The following is a 21,733-nucleotide window of genomic DNA, read 5'->3' as shown; positions in this document are numbered from 1 at the left end:
CTGCTGTCCCCTCTGTGTCAGTTACTGTCCAGAGAAGGGAGAAGTTTGTTATGGTGATTTGCTTCTGCTCTGGACAGTTCCTGACATGGACAGTGGTGGCAGCAGAGAGCACTCTATTAAAATTCCACAATTAGTTCCTTATTGCTTTAAGATTCCATTAATTGTTACCAAGGCTGCGATCTGTTACATAGTATGTAAATGAGTGATACATTTATCAGGTTGTTAGAAAACTTTGAGATGTCCTTCAGGAATTTTACACAAATCTTCAATACAAGGGGGGGGGGGTGGGGGGGGGGGGGGGGAGGTCAAAGTACCGTAATGACAATAAGGAAGCGTGTAACCAATGGCGGTACCCACTTTTATATCCAACCAAAGCTGAGAAGCCAAGACGGTCTGACTAAAGGGCGTCTTATCATACAATTCTTAAAAGCCAAGACCCCAGACTGTATAGTAGGGAGCCCAAAGTGATTCCTGATTGACCAAAGATCTCTTCACTGCATTCTTAACTTAAAGGGGTACTCCAGAAGGGGGGGGAAAAATCAAATCAACTGGTGTCAGAAAGTAATATCGATTAGTAAATTACTTCTATATAAAAATCTTAATCCTTCCAGTACTTAACAGCTGCTGTATGCTCCTGAGGGAGTTGTGCACAGTGGTCCCTCAACATACGATGGTAATCCGTTCCAAATGGACCATCGTTTGTTGAAACCATCGGCATGTTGAGGGATCCGTGCAATGTAAAGTATAGGACAGTGGTCTACAACCTGCAGACCTCCAGATGTTGCCGTTGGCTGTCCGGGCATGCTGGGTGTTGTAGTTTTGCAACATCTGGAGGTCCGCTGGTTGAAGACCACTGTTAGACAAAGTTGTACTCACCTGTCCCCCGCTGCCCCCGGACCGTCACCGCTGCCCTGGCTGTCGCCTTCCATCGCTGTCGCCGCGTCCCCGAGGTGTCCCCGCCGTTCCGGCAAAGGCCTCTGCTTCCCCGGCATCCTCGCTCTACGTCGCCGCTATCACGTCGCTACGCACCGCCGCTCATATTGGATGACGGGACGGTCAGTGCGCGGGCGACGTGATGATGATGATGAGAGAGCGCCAACGATGCAAAGGATCCCGAAGAGGACGCTCCGGAGCCCCGAGGATAGGTAAGTGATCGTCAGCGGACCACACGGGGCACCGTAAATGGCTATCCGGGGGCAGCTGAAGCAGTCTGCGCTTGCCGGATAGCCGTTTATGTGATGGCCCCCGACATACAAAAGCATCGTATGTTGATGCTGCCTTCAACATGCGATGGCCCCTGAGAGGTCATTGTATGGGGAAATGATCGTAGGTCGAGGGGTCACTGTAGTTCTTTCCTGTCTTCCCACAGTGCTCTCTGCTGACACCTCTGTCCATGTCAGGAACTGTCCAGAGCAGGAGAGGTTTGCTATGGGGGATTTGCTTCTACTCTGGACAGTTCCTGACATGGACAGAGGTGTCAGCAGAGAGCACTGTGGGAAGACAGGAAAGAAATACACAACTTCCTGTGGAGCATATAGCAGCTGATAAGTACTGGAAGGATTAATATTTTTATATAGAAGTAATTTACAAATCTGTTAAACTTTTTGGCCCCAGTTGATTTAAAATAAAATAAAATTGAACCAGAGTACCCCTTTAAAGGGATACTGCGGAGGGGGGGGGGGGAATTCAAATCAACTGGTGCCAGAAAGTTAAAAAGATTTGTAAATTACTTTTATTTAAAAATCTTAATCCTTCCCGTACTTATCAGCTGCTGTATGCTCCAGAGGAAGTTTTTGTAGTTATTTCCAGTCTGACCACAGTGCTCTCTGCTGCCCCCTCTGTGTCAGTTACTGTCCAGAGCAGGAGAAGTTTGTTATGGGTGATTTGCTTCTGCTCTGGACAGTTCCTGACACGGACAGTGGGTGGCAGCAGAGAGCACACAAAAAATAAGTGCAAAAACAATGATAAATGCCCCCATAGTTTATTAGTTATTATGGAAATGGCAGATGGGTCATATCAGGTAGTATAAGAAAAAGCAATTATGGTCACCTATAAAAGAGATACAGTCTCCAGAGTGTCAGTGAGGTCACATAGATGATAACTGAAGAATAAAATATTCTGGGAGATGAACTGCAAAGTGATTTGAATGGATTGTCCGGGATTGGATTAAAAAGCATGCTTTAATTTTTGTTTAGTTTTTTTTTGCTAAAAACAGCGCCATTCATCTATATGTGGCAGTGTCTGGTATTGCAGCAATCAGTGTCACAATACCAGAAACAGCCACAAAGGTAGCAGGAGGATTGTTTCTGGGAAAAACAAAAAGTAGGGACTTTATTTCTTATCCTGGACAGGCCCTAAAATAAAAAATATATAAATAAAAAAAAATGATTCATGCTTAAATGTTTTTTGATAGGAAATTTACCAATGGTGCGGGGAGAAATGCAACAAGTTTGAACGCACTAAAGCAGCGCAGCTCGCAAACGGCATTCGCAGCAATGAAAGGAAAGGCAGAGCCAAACTCATCGTGGTGGAAGACGGAAACGAGAGCAGCGATCTCATCAAGGTAACGCCCGGAAATGGGCAAACTGGGAGCGCGGCATATTGTCATTACATGGAAAATAAAAGGGGGAGAAAAACAACAACAGAGAAATGCAATATAGGATATTTACCCAATTCAAAAGTAGAATGTTTAATTTCTGGCTTGTCAATCATCCTGATGTGCGAGCTAGGAGCATATTACAGAGCCTCACTGCACAGAGCCCTACTTGTCACCAGTGTGCAGAGCCCTGCTTGTCCTCAGTGTACAGAGCCCTACTTGTCACCAGTGTGCAGAGCCCTGCTTGTCCTCAGTGTACAGAGCCCTGCTTGTCCTCAGTGTACAGAGCCCCGCTTGTCCTCAGTGTACAGAGCCCATCTTCTCCTCAGTGTACAGAGCCCCGCTTGTCCTTAGTATACAGAGTCCTGCTTGTCCTCAGTGTACAGAGCCCTGCTTGTCCTCAGTGTACAGAGCCCCGCTTGTCCTCAGTGTACAGAGCCCATCTTCTCCTCAGTGTACAGAGCCCTGCTTGTCCTCAGTGTACAGAGCCCTGCTTGTCCTCACTGTACAGAGCCCTGCTTGTCCTCAGTGTACAGAGCCCCATCTTCTCCTCAGTGTACAGAGCCCTGCTTCTCCTCAGTGTACAGAGCCCTGCTTCTCCTCATTGTACAGAGCCCCGCTTGTCCCCAGTGTACAGAGCCCTGTTTGTCCCTGCTTGTCCTCAGTGTACAGAGCCCTGCTTGTCCTTAGTGTACAGAGACCCCGCTTGTCCTCAGTGTACAGAGCCCCGCTTGTCCTCAGTGTACAGAGCCCCGCTTGTCCTCAGTGTACAGAGCCCCGCTTGTCCTCAGTGTACAGAGCCCCGCTTGTCCTCAGTGTACAGAGCCTATCTTCTCCTCAGTGAACAGAGCCCTGCTTGTACTCAGTGTACAGAGCCCTGCTTGTCCTCAGTGCACAGAGCCCTGCTTGTTCTCACTGTACAGAGCCCTGCTTGTCCTCACTGTACAGAGCCCTGCTTGTCCTCACTGTACAGAGCCCTGCTTGTCCTCAGTGTACAGAGCCCATCTTCTCCTCAGTGTACAGAGCCCTGCTTCTCCTCAGTGTACAGAGCCCTGCTTCTCCTCACTGTGCAGAGCCCTGCTTGTCCCTGCTTGTCCTCAGTGTACAGAGCCCTGCTTGTCCTCAGTGTACAGAGCTCTGCTTGTCCTCAGTGTACAGAGCCCCGCTTGTCCTCAGTGTACAGAGCCCATCTTCTCCTCAGTGTACAGAGCCCCCGCTTGTCCTCAGTGTACAGAGCCCTGCTTGTCCTCACTGTACAGAGCCCTGCTTGTCCTCAGTGTACAGAGCCCATCTTCTCCCTCAGTGTACAGAGCCCTGCTTCTCCTCAGTGTACAGAGCCCCGCTTGTCCTCAGTGTACAGAGCCCCCGCTTGCCCTCAGTGTACAGAGCCCTGCTTGTTCTCAGTGTACAGAGCCCCGCTTGTCCTCAGTGTACAGAGCCCATCTTCTCCTCAGTGTACAGAGCCCCGCTTGTCCTCAGTGTACAGAGCCCTGCTTGTCCTCACTGTACAGAGCCCTGCTTGTCCTCAGTGTACAGAGCCCATCTTCTCCTCAGTGTACAGAGCCCTGCTTCTCCTCAGTGTACAGAGCCCTGCTTCTCCTCAGTGTACAGAGCCCCGCTTGTCCCCAGTGTACAAAGCCCTGTTTGTCCCTGCTTGTCCTCAGTGTACAGAGCCCTGATTGTCCTCAGTGTACAGAGCCCTGCTTGTCCTCAGTGTACAGAGCCCCGCTTGTCCTCAGTGTACAGAGCCCCCCCTTGTCCTCAGTGTACAGAGCCCCGCTTGTCCTCAGTGTACAGAGCCCCGCTTGTCCTCAGGGTACAGAGCCCTGCTTGTCCTCAGTGTACATAGCCCTGCTTGTCCTCAGTGTACAGAGCCCTGCTTGTCCTCAGTGTACAGAGCCCCGCTTGTCCTCAGTGTACAGAGCCCATCTTCTCCTCAATGTACAGAGCCCCCGCTTGTCCTCAGTGTACAGAGCCCTGCTTGTCCTCACTGTGCAGAGCCCTGCTTGTCCTCAGTGTACAGAGCCCATCTTCTCCTCAGTGTACAGAGCCCTGCTTCTCCTCAGTGTACAGAGCCCTGCTTCTCCTCAGTGTACAGAGCCCCGCTTGTCCCCAGTGTACAGAGCCCTGTTTGTCCCTGATTGTCCTCAGTGTACAGAGCCCTGCTTGTCCTCAGTGTACAGAGCCCTGCTTGTCCTCAGTGTACAGAGCCCCGCTTGTCCTCAGTGTACAGAGCCCCGCTTGTCCTCAGTGTACAGAGCCCCGCTTGTCCTCAGTGTACAGAGCCCCGCTTGTCCTCAGGGTACAGAACCCTGCTTGTCCTCAGTGTACATAGCCCTGCTTGTCCTCAGTGTACAGAGCCCTGCTTGTCCTCAGTGTACAGAGCCCCGCTTGTCCTCAGTGTACAGAGCCCATCTTCTCCTCAGTGTACAGAGCCCCGCTTGTCCTCAGTGTACAGAGCCCTGCTTGTCCTCACTGTACAGAGCCCTGCTTGTCCTCAGTGTACAGAGCCCATCTTCTCCTCAGTGTACAGAGCCCTGCTTCTCCTCAGTGTACAGAGCCCTGCTTGTCCTCAGTGTACAGAGCCCCGCTTGTCCTCAGTGTACAGAGCCCATCTTCTCCTCAATGTACAGAGCCCCGCTTGTCCTCAGTGTACAGAGCCCTGCTTGTCCTCACTGTGCAGAGCCCTGCTTGTCCTCAGTGTACAGAGCCCATCTTCTCCTCAGTGTACAGAGCCCTGCTTCTCCTCAGTGTACAGAGCCCTGCTTCTCCTCAGTGTACAGAGCCCCGCTTGTCCCCAGTGTACAGAGCCCTGTTTGTCCCTGATTGTCCTCAGTGTACAGAGCCCTGCTTGTCCTCAGTGTACAGAGCCCTGCTTGTCCTCAGTGTACAGAGCCCCGCTTGTCCTCAGTGTACAGAGCCCCGCTTGTCCTCAGTGTACAGAGCCCCGCTTGTCCTCAGTGTACAGAGCCCCGCTTGTCCTCAGGGTACAGAACCCTGCTTGTCCTCAGTGTACATAGCCCTGCTTGTCCTCAGTGTACAGAGCCCTGCTTGTCCTCAGTGTACAGAGCCCCGCTTGTCCTCAGTGTACAGAGCCCATCTTCTCCTCAGTGTACAGAGCCCCGCTTGTCCTCAGTGTACAGAGCCCTGCTTGTCCTCACTGTACAGAGCCCTGCTTGTCCTCAGTGTACAGAGCCCATCTTCTCCTCAGTGTACAGAGCCCTGCTTCTCCTCAGTGTACAGAGCCCTGCTTCTCCTCAGTGTACAGAGCCCCGCTTGTCCCCAGTGTACAGAGCCCTGTTTGTCCCTGCTTGTCCTCAGTGTACAGAGCCCTGCTTGTCCTCAGTGTACAGAGCCCTGCTTGTCCTCAGTGTACAGAGCCCTGCTTCTCCTTAGTGTACAGAGCCCCGCTTGTCCCCAGTGTACAGAGCCCTGTTTGTCCCTGCTTGTCCTCAGTGTACAGAGCCCTGCTTGTCCTCAGTGTACAGAGCCCTGCTTGTCCTCAGTGTACAGAGCCCCGCTTGTCCTCAGTGTACAGAGCCCCGCTTGTCCTCAGTGTACAGAGCCCTGCTTGTCCTCAGTGTACAGAGCCCCGCTTGTCCTCAGTGTACAGAGCCCTGCTTGTCCTCAGGGTACAGAACCCTGCTTGTCCTCAGTGTACATAGCCCTGCTTGTCCTCAGTGTACACAGAGATACACAGGCAATAGCTGCAGGGACAAAAATATACATATTTTTAAACCAATGTATATTACAAATATACATATAATGGTATTATCTACATTATTTAAAAACTTTTTGTTGATGACACTTTTATTAAGTAAAAAAAAAAAATATTATTATTATTAACAGATCTTCTTTCTTCTGTTCTGGAGTAGTCCTCTTTTTCTTCCTGTAAAAAAAAAATACAAAATAAATTGTTCCAAGCTGTCAAACTTTTGAAAAATTTGGTCATTTCTAAGAAAGGGCATTAGGATGGGAAAGCTTATTTTTATTTTTTTTTTTAAATTATTATTAAAATGATTTTTATTATCCCAATCGTCAATCCTAACACTGATGCATGACACATTGTATTTCTCATAGATTTTAGGTCCAAAGCCCAAGTTACCTGAAGGCGAGGAGGACGCGGACCATGCTGCTGATGTCACACATAGGGGGAAGGCAAAGTTGCACATGGTAAGATGGGAATAAATTCTCCAGACTGTGGGATATTCCGGAGCAGGATAACCCCCAACATTTCAGATGACTCTTTCTAACGTAGCCCCTTAAATCTGAAGATATTCCCTTGGGATCAGTTTTCAGCTGCTATACAGACCTATATATATATATATATATATATATATATATATATATATATATAGGTTACAGACCTATATGTCTCCATGGTAACAGACTACAAACCCCTTTTGTGCAGTCATGTGTTACTCTCTAATCTAATGTACGATTTGTAGTTTTTAAGAAAGAAGTGGCTGAATGAAGGACGTGACTACAAGATCAGACTACATGGGGTTTGTTTGTAGTCTGTAACCATGGAGACACAAAAAAAAGAAAAAAAAAGCTGTATGCAAACCAAACTAAATCATACTAAATTATATATTAAAGGGGTAATCCGATGGAAAACATTTATTTTTTAAATGAACAGGTGCAGGAGAAACAGATTTGTAAATGACTTCTATTAAAAAATCTTTACCCTTCCAGTACTTTTTGGCAGCTGTATGCTACAGAGGAAATTATTTTCTTTTTTCATTTCTTTTTTTTGTCTTGTCCACAGGGCTCTCTGCTGACACCTGATGCCCGTATCAGGAACTGTCCAGAGCAGGAGAAAATCTCCATTGCAAACCTCTCCTGCTCTGGACAGTTCCTGACACGGACAAGAAGTGTCAGCAGAGAGCACTGTGGACAAGACAGAAATGAAGTTCAAAAAGAAAAGAATTTCCTCTGTAGCATACAGCTGCTAAAAAGTACTGGAAGGGTAAAGATTTTTTTTTTTTTTACAGAAGTCATTTGCAAATCTGTTTAACTTTCTGGCACCAGTTGATTTAAAAAAAAAAAATTTCCACCGGAGGACCCCTTTAAGTTGCTGCACTATTTGTGGTTATATGTATTATAATCAGTGGCGGATCCAGAGTCTAATCTCGGGAGGGGCACTATCGGGCTATATTTGCACGGGGGAATGTCCGAACGGAAAATCTCAGCACTTGGAATAGTGGCAAGGAACCCCCTGGGGGGGCTCCTTGCCACTATTCCAAGTGCTGAGATTTTCCGTGCGGACATTCCCCTGTGCAAATATTGCCCTGTTGTCCCCCAACCCCCCAGATCCGCCACTGATTGAAATAACATAAGAAAGGTGTCAGTCTCTTTTTATTGAGACGTCGCTCTTCTTCGCTTACTTGTTGCAAGATCCAGAGAGGAATTTTGGGTACAGGTTTCCTCCACTATTTTGGTTCTTTTAAAGGGGTACTCCGGTGCTTAGACATCTTATCCCCTATCCAAAGATCCCGGGGGTCCCCAGCGGCGGGACTCCTGCGAACAGGCATCTTATCCTCTATCCTTTGGATAGGGGATAAGATGTCTAAGCACCGGAGTACCCCTTTAATGCTTCCCAGCCATCGCACTTCTTTATGAAGGATACATGCAGGGAAGGAGCGGTCAGACTGTAGTTCACTCTCTTCCTGAAGATAGGACGGCGTCTGCAGAACAGTATTGTTACATAGTGACAGATAAGAAGTATATATATATATATATATAATTACAGGTGTCAGATGAAAGCGGATCCATGCAGATCACCACGGTGTCAGAGGAAAGCCCCTTCTCCATGTCCATGCTGCTGACCGAAGAATGCTTCATCCTCTATGGGGGAGACAAGGTGTTTGTATGGAAAGGTAAAATAACCATAATACTGTAATACAAATAAAAATAATAATGACAATAATAATAATAATGATAATAGCAATAATAATAATAAAAAATAAACAACCTCTAATTTATAAATTCTACTAAAAAGAATCTACAGATAGATATGAGATATACAGATAGATATGATATAGATAGATAGATATGAGATAGATAGATAGATATGAGATATATAGATAGATATGATATAGATAGATAGATATGAGATAGATAGATAGATAGATATGAGATAGATATGAGATAGATAGATATGAGATAGATAGATAGATAGATATGAGATAGATAGATATGAGATAGATAGATATGAGATAGATATGAGATAGATATGAAATAGATAGATATGAGATAGATAGATAGATAGATAGATATGAGATAGATATGAGATAGATAGATATGAGATAGATAGATAGATAGATATGAGATAGATAGATATGATATAGATAGATATGAGATAGATATGAGATAGATATGAGATAGATAGATATGAGATAGATAGATAGATAAATCCAAAGAGGCAGCAGCACACAAGGTATACGGTGCAAAAAAGTATGTGGTTTTATTGCATCAGTGCATACAGAGCAACGTTTCTGCGACCTCCTCGTCGCCTTTCTTCAAGGAGCTTGAGAAAGGCGACGAGGAGGTCGCAGAAACGTTGCTCTGTATGCACTGATGCAATAAAACCACATACTTTTTTGCACCGTATACCTTGTGTGCTGCTGCCTCTTTGGATTTATCTATTGGGATCCCGAACCAAGGCTCCTACACAGCGTGCACCAGCTACCTGAAGCACTATCTGGTTGTGCTGCTCTCCTGGGATATTTAGATAGATAGATAGATATGAGATAGATAGATATGAGATAGATAGATAGATATGAGATAGATAGATAGATAGATAGATATGAGATAGATAGATATGAGATAGATAGATATGAGATAGATAGATAGATAGATATGAGATAGATAGATAGATAGATAGATATGAGATAGATAGATATGAGATAGATAGATAGGAGATAGATAGATATGAGATAGATAGATATGAGATAGATATGAGATAGATAGATATGATATAGATAGATATGAGATAGATATGAGATAGATATGAGATAGATAGATATGAGATAGATAGATAGATAGATAGATAGATAGATAGATATGAGATAGATAGATAGATAGATAGATAGATAGATACATATGAGATAGATAGATATGAGATAGATAGATAGATAGATATGAGATAGATAGATAGATATGAGATAGATAGATATGAGATATATAGATATGAGATAGATAGATATGAGATAGATATATAGATAGATAGATAGATATGAGATAGATAGATATGAGATAGATATATAGATAGATAGATATGAGATAGATAGATAGATATGAGATAAATATGAGATAGATAGATTGATAGATTTGAGATAGATAGATAGATATGAGATAGAGAGATAGATACAGTAGATATGAGATAGATACAGTAGATATTAGATAGATATGAGATAGATATGAGATAGATATGAGATAGATATGAGAGATAGATAGATATGAGATAGATAGATAGATAGATAGATAGATAGATATGAGATAGATACAAACATTGACACATCTTTGTGTTTGAATATATTTTTATAAAATTTTCAGGCAAAAAGTCTAACAAAGAAGAGAAAAAGATGGCTCTGAAGACTGCAGAAGATTACCTGAAGAAGATGAATTTGGCTGCCAATACTCAGGTATTGACCCCGAATTATCAGATCTACCATCTTCCAAAAATATGGAGGTGGTTGTAACTAGTGTTGCTCGCGAATATTTTTTTTTTTTTTTATATATATCACAGTACACATCACAGTGATCATCTCTCTCTACTTCCAGCTTGTGTGGTGTAAAGAAGGCTCTAATACTACTGTGTGAGACTGGCGTCCGAATTTTCGCACTTGCTAATTTTTGTATATGCAAATTTCCGCATATGATAATATTCGCATATGCGAAAATAAAACGCAAATATTACCAATATGCGAATTTAGCGAATATATGACGAATATTCGTCCATATATTCGCGAATATTCGCGAATTCGAATATGGCCTATGCCGCTCAACACTAGTTGTAACTAGAATGACTTTGCTGTGATGATACATTACACTGTGACTGAGCTGCAGGGACTCCCATGAAGCCTAAGAAATACAATAAATTAGCCCTATTTTTATAGATCACAGTCCTGCCGGAGGGGGGAGAGACCCCAATGTTCAAACAGTATTTTAAAGACTGGAAAGATAAAGAGCAAAGTCAAGGCTTCGGGAAAGTGGTGACCCATGGGAAGATTGCAAACATAAAGCAAACTGCATTTGATGCAAAATTGCTGCACACCTCGGCAAAAATGGCTGCAAAGTACAACATGATGGATGATGGATCCGGAAAAGTTGAGGTATTTCTAGTTTTGCTTCAATGTAGGCCAATCTATAACAATATATATATATGAATTACTATAATACTGCTCCTATATACAAGAATATAACTACTATAATACTGCTCCCTATATACAAGAATATAACTACTATAATACTGCTCCTATATACAAGAATATAACTACTATAATACTGCTCCTATATACAAGAATATAACTACTATAATACTGCCTCCTATATACAAGAATATAATTACTATAATACTGCTCCTATATACAAGAATATAATTACTATAATACTGCTCCTATATACAAGAATATAACTACTATAATACTGCTCCTATATACAAGAATATAACTACTATAATACTGCCTCCTATATACAAGAATATAACTACTATAATACTGCTCCTATATACAATATAACTACTATAATACTGCCTCCTATATACAAGAATATAACTACTATAATACTGCTCCTTTATACAAGAATATAACTACTATAATACTGCCTCCTATATACAAGAATATAACTACTATAATACTGCTCCTATATACAATATAACTACTATAATACTGCCTCCTATATACAAGAATATAACTACTATAATACTGCTCCTATATACAAGAATATAACTACTATAATACTGCCTCCTATATACAAGAATATAACTACTATAATACTGCTCCTATATACAAGAATATAACTACTATAATACTGCTCCTATATACAAGAATATAACTACTATAATACTGCCTCCTATATACAAGAATATAACTACTATAATACTGCTCCTATATACAAGAATACAACTACTATAATACTGCTCCTATATACAAGAATATAACTACTATAATACTGCTCCCTATATACAAGAATATAACTACTATAATACTGCTCCTATATACAAGAATATAACTACTATAATACTGCTCCTATATACAAGAATATAACTACTATAATACTGCTCCTATATACAAGAATATAACTACTATAATACTGCTCCTATATACAAGAATATAACTACTATTAAAGTCCAAAGAAAAAGGGGAAAAGTGGCACCAAAGAGCAAATATCCCTGTTCAATAATGAAATCCTGAGGCAATACAATCAGGGCTATCCAGAAGATTTGAAGTACTGCCGTACCTGGGGGTGCAGGTGTAATATCAGATAACATTAACCATCGAGGAGAAGAAGGTGAAAAGACCGCACTCACCCACTGTACTTGCTGGTAGATTGCAGATTTATTCAGAATGCAAAAAACAATTCCATATGGTGGAGGACGTGGAGGGGATAAAAAGCCAAACGGACTAGTTTCGCGCCAGCCGGCGCTTTCTCTGACTGGGCTACATCAGCTGGCAGGAAGGGGAGGGAATTTCAAACGCCAAAGCTGATGACGTGGGAGTATGCAAAAAAATGAAAAAGAATAAACACCTGGGCATATATTCAAAATAATTATCAAAGAGTGAAAAAAAGGAAAAAAGGGGGGAGAAAACAAGGACAAGAAGAACGGGGGCATGCTGGAAGGAATACTAATGCGAATTTATAAAAAAACGCTAAGATCTTGCCGGTCATTCAGTCCCATTCCTTCTAATGCCTTACTGCGCATGATCCAGCGCTCTTCGCAACGAAGTAAAGTCCTGTGTCGGTCTATTCCAGGTGAGTTTGTTTTAACCCTTTCGATGCCAAAAAATCGCATGGTGTCTGCTTCTCCTTTATGGGCTGATCTCATATGCTCAATTAACCTGGCACAACCGTGCCCCGTGTGAATGGATCTGAGGTGTTCGCGGAATCGTATCCTTAAGGGTCTAATAGTAGACCCTATATAGAAACACATACACGGGCAGACGATAGCATAAACGACATAGTCCGTACGGCAGCACATAAAATCTCTTATTCTGACATCTGTGCTTCCTAAAGTGAAGAATTTTCCTGGCAGGAGGTATTTGCAATGAGGGCAGTTGCCACATTTGTGGTTGCCCAGGGGAACGGTGGAGGATAACCAGTCTTTTTCTCTCCGAGCTGGGGGTAAACCGCAGCGCTTTACCCCCAGCTCGGAGAGAAAAAGACTGGTTATCCTCCTCCGTTCCCCTGGGCAACCACAAATGTGGCAACTGCCCTCATTGCAAATACCTCCTGCCAGGAAAATTCTTCACTTTAGGAAGCACAGATGTCAGAATAAGGGATTTTATGTGCTGCCGTACGGACTATGTCGTTTATGCTATCGTCTGCCCGTGTATGTGTTTCTATATAGGGTCTACTATCAGACCCTTAAGGATACGATTCCGCGAACACCTCAGATCCATTCACACGGGGCACGGTTGTGCCAGGTTAATTGAGCATATGAGATCAGCCCATAAAGGAGAAGCAGACACCATGCGATTTTTTGGCATCGAAAGGGTTAAAACAAACTCACCTGGAATAGACCGACACAGGACTTTACTTCGTTGCGAAGAGCGCTGGATCATGCGCAGTAAGGCATTAGAAGGAATGGGACTGAATGACCGGCAAGATCTTAGCGTTTTTTTATAAATTCGCATTAGTATTCCTTCCAGCATGCCCCCGTTCTTCTTGTCCTTGTTTTCTCCCCCTTTTTTCCTTTTTTTCACTTTTTGATAATTATTTTGAATGTATGCCCAGGTGTTTATTCTTTTTCATTTTTTTGCATACTCCCACGTCATCAGCTTTGGCGTTTGAAATTCCCTCCCCTTCCTGCCAGCTGATGTAGCCCAGTCAGAGAAAGCGCCGGCTGGCGCGAAACTAGTCCGTTTGGCTTTTTATCCCCTCCACGTCCTCCACCATATGGAATTGTTTTTTGCATTCTGAATAAATCTGCAATCTACCAGCGAGTACAGTGGGTGAGTGCGGTCTTTTCACCTTCTTCTCCTCGATGTTTGATATAACTACTATTATACTGCTCCTATATACAAGAATATAATTACTATAATACTGCTCCTATATACAAGAATATAACTACTATAATACTGCCTCCTATATACAAGAATATAACTACTATAATACTGCTCCTATATACAAGAATATAACTACTATAATGCTGCTCCTATATACAAGAATATAACTACTATAATACTGCTCCTATATACAAGAATATAACTACTATAATGCTGCTCCTATATACAAGAATATAACTACTATAATACTGCTCCTATATACAAGAATATAACTACTATAATACTGCTCCTATATACAAGAATATAACTACTATAATACTGCTCCAATATACAAGAATATAACTACTATAATGCTGCTCCTATATACAAGAATATAACTACTATAATGCTTCTCCTATATACAAGAATATAACTACTATAATACTGCTCCTATATACAAGAATATAACTACTATAATACTGCTCCTATATAGAAGAATATAACTACTATAATACTACTCCTATATACAAGAATATAACTACTATAATACTGCTCCTATATACAAGAATATAACTACTATAATACTGCCCCTATATACAAGAATATAACTACTATAATACTGTCTCCTTTATACAAGAATATAACTACTATAATACTGCTCCTATATACAAGAATATAACTTCTATAATACTGCTTCTATATACAAGAATATAACTACTATAATACTGCTCCCATATACAAGAATATAACTACTATAATACTGCTCCTATATACAAGAATATAACTACTATAATACTTCTCCTATATACAAGAATATAACTACTTTAATACTGCTCCTATTTACAAGAATATAACTACTATAATACTGCTCCTATATACAAGAATATAACTACTATAATACTGCTCCTATATACAAGAATATAACTACTATAATACTTCTCCTATATACAAGAATATAACTACTTTAATACTGCTCCTATATACAAGAATATAACTGCTATAATACTGCTCCTCTATACAAGAATATAACTACTATAATACTTCTCCTATATACAAGAATATAACTACTATAATACTGCTCTTATATACACAAGAATATAACTACTATAATACTGCTCCTATATACAAGAATATAATTACTATAATACTGCTCCTATATACAAGAATATAACTACTATAATACTGCTCCTATATACAAGAATATAACTACTATAATACTGCTCCTATATACAAGAATATAACTACTATAATACTGCCTCCTATATACAAGAATATAACTACTATAATACTGCTCCTGTATACAAGAATATAACTACTATAATACTGCTCCTGTATACAAGAATATAACTACTATAATACTGCTCCTATATACAAGAATATAACTACTATAATACTGCTCCTATATACAAGAATATAACTACTATAATACTGCCTCCTATATACAAGAATATAACTACTATAATACTGCTCCTATATACAAGAATATATCTACTATAATACTGCTCTTATATACAAGAATATAACTACTATAATACTGCTCCTATATACAAGAATATAACTACTATAATACTGCCACTATGTACAAGAATATAACTACTATAATACTACCTCCTATATACAAGAATATAACTACTATAATACTGCTCCTATATACAAGAATATAACTACTATAATACTATACCTATGTATAACAATATAACCACATTCTTTTGTAATACAATGAATATTTGTCTTTTTCCTCTGTAAGATTTGGCGAGTTGAATCCACTGGTAGAGTTTCTGTAGACCCGGAGACCTATGGACAGTTCTATGGGGGGGATTGTTACATCATTCTATACAGTTCGGCTAAAGGAACAGTGATCTATAATTGGTGAGTGGAAATGGGGAACACAGAGTCTTTAGCAAAAGAGAGAGAAAAATATACGTGTATATACCGTACATACACCTAAGGTATTGTTTTCTGTAGTGTTTGTTACTTGTGGCAATATTGTATTTACAAAAGAGAATTCCTCTTATGCTGTCAACCTGTATTCTTACTTTTGACCAGTAGAGGGCAGCATGTGCATGCTTCTGTGCTGCAGCTTTTCTATGGTTCTTGTTATTTTTGGCTTTATATCTCCTGTTTGTTTACATTACAGTAACATAAGATTTTCATTTTTAATAATCTGTGAAACATTGGCTGTATTGATGGTCTATAATCTGATCAAGAGATGAGGATCCTGTATAGAAGATCCCCTCCTCCCCTGTCCCACAGAGTATATGGAAAAGGGTTCTCTGACCTGGCCGACCCCATTACCTTTTTAGGCTTCCTGTAGAAGTTTGGAAATATATATATATATACACAGGGGTCAAGTCCTTGGGAAAAAAAAGTTTGGGAAAGTTAGCAAAGATATCCACTCAAGGGACGGTCCCGCAGGACTCCTGCTATTTGGAACAGTATTCCTGATGTAAAAAGTGCAGGAACTTTGTTCCCATGTGTTCCTGCAAGACTTGAGCCTTGTGTGTGTGTGTGTGTGTATATATATATATATATCAGGAGGAGGCTGACGACTGACATCACAAGCTCTTTCCTGCCTGCATGGAGGAGGTTTGTTACAGTGTGTCACCCCAGTAGTAAGGAGATTACATGAGGAGGAGGTTTGTTACAGTGTGTCACCCCAGTAGTAAGGAGATTACATGAGGAGGGGGTTTGTTACAGTGTGTCACCCCAGTAGTAAGGAGATTACATGAGGAAGAGGTTTGTTACAGTGTGTCACCCCAGTAGTAAGGAGATTACATGAGGAGGAGGTTTGTTACAGTGTGTCACCCCAGTAGTAAGGAAATTACACGAGGAGGGGGTTTGTTACAGTGTGTCACCCCAGTAGTAAGGAGATTACATGAGGAGGAAATTTGTTACAGTGTGTCACCCCAGTAGTAAGGAGATTACACGCGGAGGAGGTTTGTTACAGTGTGTCACCCCAGTAGTAAGGAGATTACATGAGGAGGAGGTTTGTTACAGTGTGTCACCCCAGTAGTAAGGAGATTACACGAGGAGGGGGTTTGTTACAGTGTGTCACCCCAGTAGTAAGGAGATTACATGAGGTGGAAATTTGTTACAGTGTGTCACCCCAGTAGTAAGGAGATTACACGCAGAGGAGGTTTGTTACAGTGTGTCTCCCCAGTAGTAAGGAGATTGCACGAGAAGGGGGTTTGTTACAGTGTGTCACCCCAGTAGTAAGGAGATTACATGAGGAGGGGGTTTGTTACAGTGTGTCACCCCAGTAGTAAGGAGATTACATGAGGAGGAGGTTTGTTATAGTGTGTCACCCCAGTAGTAAGGAGATTACATGAGAAGGAGGTTTGTTACAGTGTGTCACCCCAGTAGTAAGGAGATTACATGAGGAGGAGGTTTGTTACAGTGTGTCACCCCAGTAGTAAGGAGATTACATGAGGAGGGGGTTTGTTACAGTGTGTCACCCCAGTAGTAAGGAGAATACACGAGGAGAAGGTTTGTTACACTGTGTCACCCCATTAGTAAGGAGATTGCACGAGGAGGGGGTTTGTTACAGTGTGTCACCCCAGTAGTAAGGAGAATACACGAGGAGAAGGTTTGTTACAGTGTGTCACCCCAGTAGTAAGGAGATTACATGAGGAGGAGGTTTGTTACAGTGTGTCACCCCAGTAGTAAGGAGATTACATGAGGAGGGGGTTTGTTACAGTGTGTCACCCCAGTAGTAAGGAGATTACATGAGGAGGAGGTTTGTTACAGTCTGTTACCCCAGAAGTAAGGAAATTACATGAGGAGGTTTGTTATAGTGCGTCACCCCAAAAGTAAGGTGGGGCATGTCAATGGGTGATGTCAAGGGGACGGCAATATTATCTATTGCATGGGGCACTGTTTCCCAAAACTGTTGCAAAACTTCAATTCCTAGCATGTCTGGACAGCCTTTGTCTGTCTGGGCATGCTGGGAGTTGTAGTTTTGCCCCCACTGGCCTAGGGTGACAAAAATCCTTGCACCATCGGGTGGCGGATTAGTGGAATGTCTGATGTAATTCTGTTCTCCCCTCAGGCAGGGGAATCATTCCACAAAAGACGAGATCACAATGTCCGCCTTCCTCACGGTGCAGCTGGATCGCTCCATCAAGGCCGGCGCCACTCACGTAAGTACAGCACTAATAACCCCGGAGCTTTATTAGACATTACCTCTTTATAGTAACTTGTATATCCTTTGTTTTCTTTACTGATGACTTAATATAAATATGAATAATTTATTCGTAATGTTCTCATTTTCCTCCCAGTTCTGCTTTATTTATTTGCCTGATAATATCTGATCATGTGACTGTTACATTACATGCACATTGACTCCATTAAGAGAAGCCTTAGAAAATGACAGGGAATCGAAAGGAACCCCCCACTCGCTTCCTAACAGCTGTATACAGATGGATGAATTCTCCTTTTGGGGAGTGTCTGGCTTGGCTTTAAATCCCTGGTCATGTTCTTAGGCTTCTTAATGGAGCCAATAAACCTATATTTGGTGCATCTATGTGTCTTACAGACTTAGCACTGCTTAGGTAACAATTTTTGGAGACTTATAGGAGGCCTTTCATGCTCAGCAGGAAATGCTGGGGTAAAAAATATAAAAAAGCAGCTCTCTTATGCCACATTTTGGAGGTAGCTTTCTTTGCACTTTGACTCCATTAAGAGAAGCCTTAGAACATGACAGTGGATTCAAAGAACACCCCCCCCCCACCCCCTCGCTTCCTAACTGCTGTATACAGATGGGTAAATTCTCCTTCTGAGGAATGTCTGTCTTGGCTTTAAATCCCCAGTCATGTTCTAAGGCTTCTTATTCAATAGGTCAATAGGCCTATATTTGGTGCATCCCTGTGTCTTACAGACTTACCACTGCTTAGGCAAAGCTGCCTGTAATATACTAACTCCCACCCCTACTAGTATAATTCTCTCGGGCCTCCCGCTCTATCCCAATCCGGAAATAAAACAACACACACCATGTACCTTTTAAAAGGGCTGAGTGGTCGGTCACAGCTTTAATAAAGGTAATAAAAACAATATAAACAACTGCTTAGCAGTTAACCATTAACCTTCTCATAACATTTAAATATCTTGAAATGGAAGTTGGACTTTTATAACTTCTTGGCTGAGGCAGTATGCCGGCCCTCAGTATACCCAACGTGCATCGCCGCCATCCTCCGCTGATGATCTCTCCCGCCAGCTGTGACTACAAACTAACACAAGACAAAAGCCAACAAAAACAGAAGCAAAAGGGATACAACAAACAGGCATCACTCAACACAAAATAACTTACAAGACGCCAAAAGGGTCCATCAAGAAACTCAGGCAAACTAATATACTGTATATATATTTGTGTGTGTGTGTGTGTGTGTATATATCTCTCTCACAATAGTTTCAACATACAATGGTCTTTTCTGGACCATAGTAATTTGAAACCAGACTCAACATACAATGTACGGACAGTCCAGATCTGTGAAACATGTCACAACTGGAGGAACTGACCAATCAGAATGGGCATTTTATTGGTAAATCACCTCTATTACTGAAGTACAAGCACTGACTGGTGTCTGGTAGCACCCCCTACAGTACAGGGAGGTATTACATGTTCTGTACTCTTTACCTGTATTACTGAAGTGCATGCACTGACTGGTGTCTGGTAGCGCCCCCTACAGTACAGGGAGGTATTACATGTTCTGTACTCTTTACCTGTATTACTGAAGTGTATGGACTGACTGGTGTCTGGTAGCGCCCCCTACAGTACAGGGAGAAACTACAAGTTCTGTACTACTCCTTACCTGTGCCAGGGTTAGCTGCTCCTTTGGACACCAAGTAAGGGCGGCTCCATTTGGGACACTGTGTGTACTGTATAGGACCCTGAAAAAGCTCCTGTCCTCTACATAAACCATTATTTCCCAACCAGGGTGCCTCCAGCTGTTGCAAAGCTACAACTCCCAGCATGCCCGGACAGCCAACGGCTGTCCGGGCATGCTGGGAGTTGTAGTTTTTGCAACAGCTGGAGGCACCCTGGTTGGGAAACACTGAGATAGACAATGATTTACATCTCCCAGCAGATCTTTCTTACTTTTATATATAAGGATTTGCTTTATCTATATTAGTTATCTACTTATTTTTGCTTTATCCTCACTTTTTCCTATTTTTGGATGACATTTTGGGGGCTTCAGAACCAATTACCAGGTTTCCATAGAGTTCTAGTCTCAACATACAATGGTTTCAACATACAATGGTCGTCCTGGAACCAATTAATATTGTAACTTGAGGGACCACTGTGTGTATATATATATATAATTGATAGAAGGCAGCACACCAACTTGAGTGAAATCCAATGTTTTTTATTCCATGTAGGAGAGACAACGTTTCAGCGATCTCACACCGCCATTTTCAAGTGTTTAACAAGTGAATCAATGGAGTTTAAATACACCCCTTCAGTAGTGACATCATCACAGTTTACATATCACGTGACTTGTACATACGTGTCAAAACAAAGTGTACAAACATCTAATTATACAATCGTATCCAAAAAAGCAAAGTACAGTGTGATCTATCAGTGACCACTCTTATATATAGTGTATACATCAGATCGCCTTTACGTAATTGTTAGGCGAATATACAATAAACAATACTCAAGTGCTAAAGTGTTAATAGTGACGTTTAAAAACATTACCGGTCTGGTGTCCAATCAGGACATGGAATAAAAAACATTGGATTCCACTCAAGTTGGTGTGCTGCCTTCTATCAATTATATATAAAACAAGGATCGGAGCACCGAGATCCAATTGGCTGGCACCCTGGGATTTCTTATATTGGATGTGCTGCTCTTTATTGGTTTATATATATATATATATATATATATATATATATATATATATTATTGATTTTTTTTATTTTTTTCCCCTTTATATTCAATTTTCTCATATATAATTTTAATTTTTTTTTTGTGTGTGAAAAATACAAAATAAATACAACAAAATAGAGAGGGAGGAAAAGATTCCAAGGGACACTGGTAAGGCACAAAGGAGGGGGGGGGGGGGGTACCCAGCTTCTTATACTCCAGGGAATGGGACTAAAAGAACCACCCATCCCTGCACGGTTGGCTCTTTCTCCTGATCGGCCCTGCCCTCTCACTTAAAGGGGTACTACCCTTGAAAACATTTTTAGTTTAATCAACTGGTGCCAGAAAGTTAAACAGATTTGTAAATTACTTCTATTAAAAAATCTTAATCCTTTCTGTACTTATCAGCTGTTGTTTGCTCCAGAGGAAGTTGTGTAGTTCTTTCCAGTCTGACCCCTTTTTGAATTTCCTTTCTGTCTGACCACAGTGCTCTCTGCTGACACCTCTGTCAATTTTAGGAACTTTCCAGAGCAGGATAGGTTTTCTATGGGGAATTGGTCTTACTCTGGACAGTTCCTAAAATGGACAGAGGTGTCAGCAGAGAGCACTGTGGTCAGACAGAAAGGAAACTCAAAAAGAAAAGAACTTCCTGTGGAGCATACAGCAGCTGATAAGTACTGGAAGGATCAATATTTTTTATAGAAGTCATTTACAAATCTTTTTAACCTTCTGGAAAAAGTTGATTAAAAAGAAAAAATTCCATGTTTTCCAGTGGAGTACCCATTTAACCCCTACTTGTCCCAATTCCAGGCAGTCAAAGTTACCTGTTCCTATGCGGACAGGTAACTCACACAATTGTGGAGAATTATAGACCATTTATGCTCTACGGGGAATTCTGGGGAAAAGGATATGCCAAGCAGCTCTCTGACACCCTCTTTTGGAAATAGCTTTCCCTGCAAGTCAGTGTTTGCCTCCATTAAAAAGCCTTAGAACATGACTGGGAATGTAAAAAACGTCTCCAAACTGCTGTCTACAGATGGGTAGACTCTCTCTATATAGAGTTGTCTG

General features: G+C 41.7%; 1 protein-coding gene across 1 annotated transcript in view; it reads left to right on the top strand.

Annotated features, from left to right (window-relative positions):
* The window catches only part of LOC130272493 (scinderin-like), a 67,704-nt gene that overhangs the window by 22,655 nt on the left and 23,316 nt on the right, over nucleotides 1-21,733 (top strand). Inside the window, exons 4-10 of the mRNA XM_056518334.1 lie at nucleotides 2,414-2,563; nucleotides 6,677-6,769; nucleotides 8,349-8,475; nucleotides 10,154-10,242; nucleotides 10,717-10,932; nucleotides 15,551-15,672; nucleotides 17,852-17,942. Of these exons, the coding sequence (XP_056374309.1) occupies nucleotides 2,414-2,563; nucleotides 6,677-6,769; nucleotides 8,349-8,475; nucleotides 10,154-10,242; nucleotides 10,717-10,932; nucleotides 15,551-15,672; nucleotides 17,852-17,942 (888 nt within the window). The remainder of the gene's footprint in view (nucleotides 1-2,413; nucleotides 2,564-6,676; nucleotides 6,770-8,348; nucleotides 8,476-10,153; nucleotides 10,243-10,716; nucleotides 10,933-15,550; nucleotides 15,673-17,851; nucleotides 17,943-21,733) is intronic.

The sequence above is a fragment of the Hyla sarda genome, chromosome 5, assembly GCF_029499605.1.
Source record: "Hyla sarda isolate aHylSar1 chromosome 5, aHylSar1.hap1, whole genome shotgun sequence".
Classification (NCBI taxonomy): Eukaryota; Metazoa; Chordata; class Amphibia; order Anura; family Hylidae; genus Hyla; species Hyla sarda.
Note: the sequence above shows the minus strand (reverse complement) of the source record. Positions and strands in the feature narration are given on the sequence as shown.